The sequence below is a fragment of the Colletotrichum scovillei genome, assembly GCF_011075155.1.
Source record: "Colletotrichum scovillei strain TJNH1 chromosome Unknown Contig00001, whole genome shotgun sequence".
Taxonomy (NCBI): Eukaryota; Fungi; Ascomycota; class Sordariomycetes; order Glomerellales; family Glomerellaceae; genus Colletotrichum; species Colletotrichum scovillei.
Window position 1 is genome coordinate 3,925,559 of NW_023336259.1, and position 6,774 is coordinate 3,932,332.

Below are 6,774 nucleotides of genomic sequence, written 5' to 3' on the forward strand. Positions count from 1 at the left end.
GTGCATCACGGTGAGAGTCAGACTGAATCGTTTGCTTTGTTGAATTAGGTTGACGCCACGCGCACCACGCCGCAAAGGAACTGGTTAGAAGTTGGCCGCCATGTATTGGGAAGCTGGCTCGATTGGAAGCAGCAACACACCCAAAATTACCTGGAGGATCGCGGGATGGCGCCTGAAGGTTGAAATTGAGTAGGATTCATGAACCGTTCAGGAACCATTCAGGAACCGGGACTGGTCGTGGAAAAAGGAGTTCCTGGCGCAGCGCCGCACACGCCCAATCGAAGCCCCTGCCGACTTCTCGGGCGCCCAATAGACTGGGGAACAGATGAACTTGTGAAGCAGTCAGCCGTCCGTTTTGGGCCAGCAATTCCCCCTTTTCCCCTCAAAACACCAACAGACAAACCACACCAGAAAGTGGTGAACCAAGCAGCCACCAGAGGCCGAGCAGCAAAGCCGGGCTAAACTGTGCCGCAAACTGCTTAAATGCTCTCGCTTAGGCTGACGCTACGTGAGGCCACTCTAACCGCTCCAAGAAGTACCATCCGTGCCACGGTCCTGTCTTGAGTGACATGCCCGCCATCGTGAACCGCCCAACTGGCACCGGACAGCCCCCTTGCGAGTAAGAATCTCTGACTCTCTCTAGGTAGGCGGCTTGCCAACGCCGAGGCGCGCTGTGGACGATAATACGAACTTGTCTTTTGCCTTGGGCCCTTGGCTCCGCGTCGTTCGATGATTTCACGGCCGAGAGGATCCGGGGTTGACTCCACCCCTTTTGCGGCGCGGACGCAGCTGATGCCTATGGGCAATTTCCCGGATCCTCGACCTCCCAAAGAGCACATAATGGCCGCGATGCCCCCCCTAAACTCGCACCGGACTCTCAGGTTTTCCCTCTTGCTCCCTCACCGATCCCAGTCACTCTTTTAATACTATCCGGATCCGAAAAAAAAACTCCACCAAAAATGCGTTACTTCTCCGTTGCCCTCGCCCTCGCGGCCCCTCTGGTTTCCGCCATCGAGTTCACCAGCCCCTCGGCCAACTCCACCGTCGCCAAGGGCAAGAGCTACGAGCTGTCGTGGAACACGGTCGACACGGACCCTTCGACCTTCAGCGTCTTCCTCGTCAACTTTGTCAACTGGCCTCCTTCCTACGTCCTCTTGGCCCAGGACCTCGAGACCGCCGCCGGCTCTGCCTCCATCGACGTTCCCTGCTCCACCCTCAACTCTGAGGGTTACCAATTGTGAGACATTCTCTTTCTTTTGTTTGTCGTTCTGTCTCTGGCTCTTACACCGTTTTCTTCTTCTTCTCTTTTGTCAGTTGTCTTGACTCTTGACCCTTTGCGGTCTCGAATTCCCATTTCTACCCCTGAACTGTGCCCCGATTAGCCTGTACCGGGGCAGGGGTAAGAATCTGGCGAGTCATGCACTGTAACGGTCATTTTAAATGAACAGCGGAGTGAACCACTCCAAAACAGAAAGAAAGAAAACAGGGGGTCAAATAAGATTGAAGTGAAGGGTGAGGGGGGAATTATGTGGCTAACCCGAAATCCAAACAACCAGCAACGCCATCAACGGCACCAACGTCTACGTGATCTACGCGCAGACGCCCAAGTTCTCCGTCACCGGATCCGACTGCACCGATCCCACCACGCTGCCCCCGGCTTCGCCCTCCACCTGCGCGCCGCCGAGCACCGTCACTGTCACGGTGAGCAAGACCCTTTCCAAGAACTCCACCGCGACGGCGACGGGCGGTTTCTCGGCGGCCCAGAGCAGCTTCATCACGACCACCGCCGCCGTCCCGGCCACCACTCCCGATGCCCCCGTCTTCCATGGCACTTGTCCTGACACCATTGGCTGGGCCTCAGACTACCATCACCCCGTAACTCTCACCAAGCCCCCTCACCACCCCGAGGCCACCGGCGCTCCCTACCCGACCGGCTCCTTCAGCGCCAAGCACGACGAGGAGGTGACTACCATTTACCGTACCACCTACCTGCCTTTGGAGCTGGCCCCGACTGGTGCTTGCAAGTGTTAGAGTAACCTAACATGACAATTTACACTGACAAGACTCTCCACGACTAATTAACAAACGGCCTTGACGTGAAATCTGTGGTCGAAACCGGGAAACGGAAAACCGGGAGGAAAATCGGGGGTTGTTGCAGCTTGCGTCGTCTCCTTTGAGGCAAAAAACTTTCTTGGACGTTGGTGGTTTGGTGTAATACTTTTTGGGCAGCAGAGAAGAAAAAAATGGAACTGAGGTTACGAAGTGAAGGCCGATGTTCGAAATCACTTCAGTACCCTTCTCCCCTTGAGGCCCTCAACTCACCCCGCATCAAGCCTACCGCGTCTTCCTTTTCTCTTTGTGTGTATGCGCTTCACTTCGTAATGTCTAAATGTCTCATGACAACTATTAAAAAAGATACCATCAAAATCAAGAACATTTAGGTCTCGCTGAACGTGAGTTCCATCCCCCGTGACTGCACGTCCGGACACTTGCGAGAGTTGCAAAACAGAGAAACAACAAGCAACCCCGGCAACGCCAATAATAGCCCGCGCTGCCGCAGCTCCGTGACGCCAAGCCGTGCCGAGATGGTGGAGACGGTACCACTTGCGGCGCCGTCCGATGTCACTCAAAACCGATCCCACCTCATGCGCGCCAGCCATGCCGTGCCGGCCTGGCGTAGTGTTTGGCGATGGTTCTAGCCACATCCCCCAACTTGACGTGCGTTTTAATAGCATCTCTCCCCTGGATCTTGCCTACTTTTCTGTCTTCCCACTGCGGTTGCAGGGTTTCCTCCATACCCGGCAAGTTGGATCGGCGTACAACACGCCTAAAGTTGAAGGTTTTGAAAAAGATCCCCCCCTCGTAGGGCCCGAGCACCCAAGGCGAGTCCCTGTTGCACTAGTAGATAGAGCTTCATGCGGCTCAAGGCAACTCTCGATACCACGTTCTACGGCCCGGGTTCACGTCCACGTCACCCTGCCAAACACGGGGACGGTAGAACTAGCTAGCCTAGTCCAAAGTAAGCATGTTCTTGTATTGCGGACACTGGGGAAACGCACTTCTGACGACATCCGATTCCATATGTCGTTCCCTTATTGTCGTTCCTCTTTTGGGTGATGTTTGGGACTGTAAGTGACCGGTTCTCTCTTTCCATCTTTTCCCCGGACTGTTCATCACTTCATCTCGCCTGTCACTTGGTTCGTGATTATTGTCGTTCTTCTTGTCTTTTTCAATCTGGATAGAATTTGAAGCTTGATGCTTCGTGGTTTACTCTTTTAATTCATTTCATCACATTCTTTGCTGCTGCGCAGCCCAAACTTCTCTTTCTTGTATTTTCTTGATTCGTCTTATAAAAGATGCGTTTCTCGTCCATGGTGGCCGTCGCCCTCTTGGCGCTTGGCGAGACTGGGCTCTGTGATCGCCAAGAAGGGCAGTCAAAGTTGTTTTCTGTAAGCCATCTTGTCCAAGCACTTCAGTACAACCAAGAGATCAGATCATGTCTTGGTAACCATTCCACTTCTTTCATTACGATATCTAACACGGCTCTTCACCATAGGGTAGCGTCGCCAGCCGCGCCGCGGTCCTCGTAAGACAAGAAGTCGAGAAGCCCACTGTCGAAAAGAGACAAATCAGTTTCGAAAACGGCGGCATCAGCATCGGCGGCGCCGGAGGTCTCCAACTCGGTGGCAAAGGCAAAGGCAACAGCAACGGCCAGGCCACGGCAGGTCAACCCGGCACCAATGTCGCCGGTAACCGGACCGCCAACAACAACGCCGGCCTGACCATCGGCGGCATCAACCTCGGAGGCGGCAACGTCGGGACCACTGGGGGCAAGGGCAACAACGGAGGGACCGGCAACAGCGCGTTGGACGCTTTCCTGAACGCGGCAAACGGCAAGAAGAAGAACAACGGCACTGCTAATGCTGGTGAGGGAGCCGCTGCGCCGGGTAAGGCTGCTGGTGGCGAGGGACAAAAGGCTGGTGCGGGTGCTGGGGCTGCTGCCGGTGGTGGAAAGCAGAAGGGTGAAGGCGGCCCTGGAGCTAACCCCGGTGAAGCTGCTAAGGCTGAGCAGGGACTCGGAGCGAACCCTGGTGAGGCTGCAAAGGCCAATGAAGCCGCGAAGGAAGCTCAACGGAAGGGTGCCGGCGCCGGGCTCGGGGAGGCTAAGCCGGCTGGCCAGGCTCCGCCCGCGAATGCTGCCGAGGGAGCCAAACCTGCTGAGGGGGCCAAGCCTGCCGAAGGGGCCGCACCTGCGGAGGGAGCAAAGCCGGCTGAGGGAGCAAAGCCTGCCGAAGGAGCTGCTGAGGGACAGCCCAAAGCAGTGAAGGAATCTGAGCAGTTCAAGGACAATGCCGGCATCACTCTCGGTACTGATGGCCAAGCTCAGAACAGTAAGCTCTCGAAACGGCACCGCATCTTTCTTGATGGCTAACAGTAGAAAACAGTCGGAGGCAATCTCGGTATCACAAAGGGTAGCGATGGCAGCACATCTGTCGGCGGCAAGTCTGGTAAGACGTCTCACTTCCACCTTTCGTTACAACACCTTTACTGACGATAGTCACATCAGGTATCAACATCAGCCCTGGTGGTGCTCAGAGACAAGGCAAGGGAAAGGGTAACGGCCAGCAGCAAGCGACGCCGCCGCCTGCCGAAGGACAACCGGCTGCCCAGCTTCCAGCTGCTGCTCCGGAAGCCCAGCCGGCTACTCCTGCAGCTCCGCCCGCTACTCCCGCCGCTGAGGCGTGAGGGGGTTCTCTGCGGTTATATAGCACTCTGCACGGTACAAGAACTAAGAATGAGGAGCTTACTTCAGAGGGTACACAGTGTGGTGCTTGACTTGTTGAGGATTAACTAAATAGATAGGGACAGCCACGAGGGCTATGTTCATATCCGCCATCGCATCGCAACAATATTCCGTGCCTCCTATCGCAGCTCTCTGAATACATGGAGGAAGAATTCCTTCTGCCTACTAGCTAAAGTACTCGTGTATGCCAACCCTTCGGAACCACAACCAACATTTGAATTCTCCGTCTATAACATATCTGCGCATGTGGCGTCGGAGTTGCTCCCACGGCGACTTCAAGCAGAAGCCGAAGAAGCTTGAGACTCGCCGACCTTACGGCAGTCGCAGTCGGTAGGGCAGTTGGCCGCCCCCAAGGTGCGCAAGCGAACACCTTGCTCGGTGAGAAGAATCTCAAAGACCGCCTTCCGAATCTCGCAGGCCCAAGCGTACACCTTAGTGCCCTTCTCCTTGAACACGTTGCGGAGATTACTGTAGTTCTTCTTGTGCATAATCATCCAGTCTGCCAAGTCCTCGTAGTCGGTGCGACGAAGAGGGACAATGCCAGCGTGCTTGACGGGAAGGGGGCGGCGCGGGCCAAACATGGGGATCATCGCGAAGGCCAAGTGAAGCTCCTTGAGGTTGGGGAGCACCATGGCAGCGTGGACGTTCTTGTCTAAGCCCTGGGGGAGCATGATTTTGAACTTCTGGATGCATTCCATGAACTGAAGTCCCTCGGGAGTAGGCAGGTGGAGCGCCATTCCGAGAAAGTTGGCATAACGCTCGAGGACCTCGACATGTCCGCCCAGGAAAACAAAGGCCACGACGAAGTCGTCGATGGAGGGAAGGACCCAGGTCGTCATTTGGAATCCGACAGCCATTCCGGCCGGGCTCATCTTGGATCTGGGAAGGCGGCGGTACGTCTGATGGACGAGGGCGCGGGACTTTTGGTTCAGCTGGGAGGCCATTCGGATACGAAAGAATCGTCGCTTCATGGCTCTGATGTGGTCCAGATCGCTCATGTTCATGTCGGTGAGGACGAGCTTTGAGGGAGTGTCCTGCTTGTATGCGATGCCCCAGTTCAAGCACTGCTCCTTGGACGCGGCATCGTTGATGAGGGCATCAATGATAAGCAGGACGATGTCCATTGATAGAGAAGCCGGTCCGGTCTTGCCAGGAGGAGTAGGTTGGAGACCCTTTGACAGGGAAATGGGCTTGGAAGACTGATTCTTGGGAGCCCGCGTGCCTTGACGGCCCTTCTTGTGCTTGTTGTTGTGAGGCATGATTCGGGGTACGGGTATGAGAGGGATGGTTTGTCGAGGAAGGTTCGTGTGGTAAGTCGATAAAATCTGACAAGATATGAGTTAGCTAGAGCAGAGATGAGGATAACAAATGGTCGTCTCACCGGTTTCTTGCTGAATCTACCTTTTCGATAGGAGCAAACGGGTGATACTCCTATTGATAGATGGAAAGAAAAGATTCAACTTTTCTCCCCTACAGAAGGGGATAAATGTAGAGGAGAAGAAATCTGTGTGTGGGAGAAGCGGAAATTGTGAGAGGAAGAAAGATTGAGGTCTTCTACGTACCGTGGTGAGCGAGGAATCAAGTAAGACAACTTATGAATTTAGGCAGGCCGCAGGTGAAGCTGCAGAGTACCTCACCGCCTTACCACCTGACAAAAAGAGGTCCGTTTGAATGATACATCGCCAGATATCTGCCACAGAATAGAAGCGTTTCTATCCATCAAAGTTGTGCCTTCCCGTCGCTTCCCTTTGCTCCTTTGTATCTGGGTTGTTCCTGCCTCTTTTGATCGAGAACACTGGCGCCTTCCACTTGCTGGTCGCACCTCCCCCTCCCCCAGACATGTTGACGCCTTCCTGGGAAGTTGCCTTCATGATTCTACCGGTCATGTGACGAGGTATGTGGGTAGAGGACTTCGAGAGGAAGGTGCTGCTCGTACCTCACCTAGGTACCTTACCTACCTAGGTAGGTGA

General features: G+C 54.9%; 3 protein-coding genes across 3 annotated transcripts; 2 read left to right on the top strand and 1 right to left on the bottom strand.

The window, feature by feature from the left end:
* The first annotated feature begins 371 nt into the window (after positions 1-371).
* Positions 372-2,423, top strand: HER10_EVM0008361 (extracellular proline-serine rich protein). Its single transcript, XM_035477886.1, has 2 exons — positions 372-1,237; positions 1,557-2,423. Exons 1-2 carry the CDS (start codon positions 960-962, stop codon positions 2,029-2,031), a joined length of 753 nt encoding a protein of 250 aa, XP_035338651.1. The 5' UTR covers positions 372-959; the 3' UTR covers positions 2,032-2,423.
* A 933-nt stretch (positions 2,424-3,356) lies between these two features.
* Positions 3,357-4,746, top strand: HER10_EVM0006182 (uncharacterized protein; the record flags this gene model as incomplete). Its single annotated transcript, XM_035475774.1, has 4 exons — positions 3,357-3,449; positions 3,557-4,391; positions 4,446-4,508; positions 4,568-4,746. 4 exons carry the CDS (start codon positions 3,357-3,359, stop codon positions 4,744-4,746), a joined length of 1,170 nt encoding a protein of 389 aa, XP_035338418.1.
* Positions 4,747-5,079: 333 nt separating this feature from the next.
* HER10_EVM0001518 (uncharacterized protein) lies at positions 5,080-6,063 on the bottom strand (the record flags this gene model as incomplete). Its single annotated transcript, XM_035471263.1, has 1 exon — positions 5,080-6,063. The coding sequence occupies one exon, from the start codon at positions 6,061-6,063 to the stop codon at positions 5,080-5,082; it is 984 nt and encodes a 327-aa protein (XP_035337994.1).
* Positions 6,064-6,774: the final 711 nt, after the last annotated feature.

Bases quoted from the DNA above. Each gene is read 5' to 3' on its own strand.
- HER10_EVM0008361 (XM_035477886.1), top strand. From the start codon at position 960: ATGCGTTACTTCTCCGTTGCCCTCGCCCTCGCGGCCCCTCTGGTTTCC. The intron at 1,238-1,556 runs GTGAGACATTCT...CCAAACAACCAG, and splicing joins AACTCTGAGGGTTACCAATT to CAACGCCATCAACGGCACCA.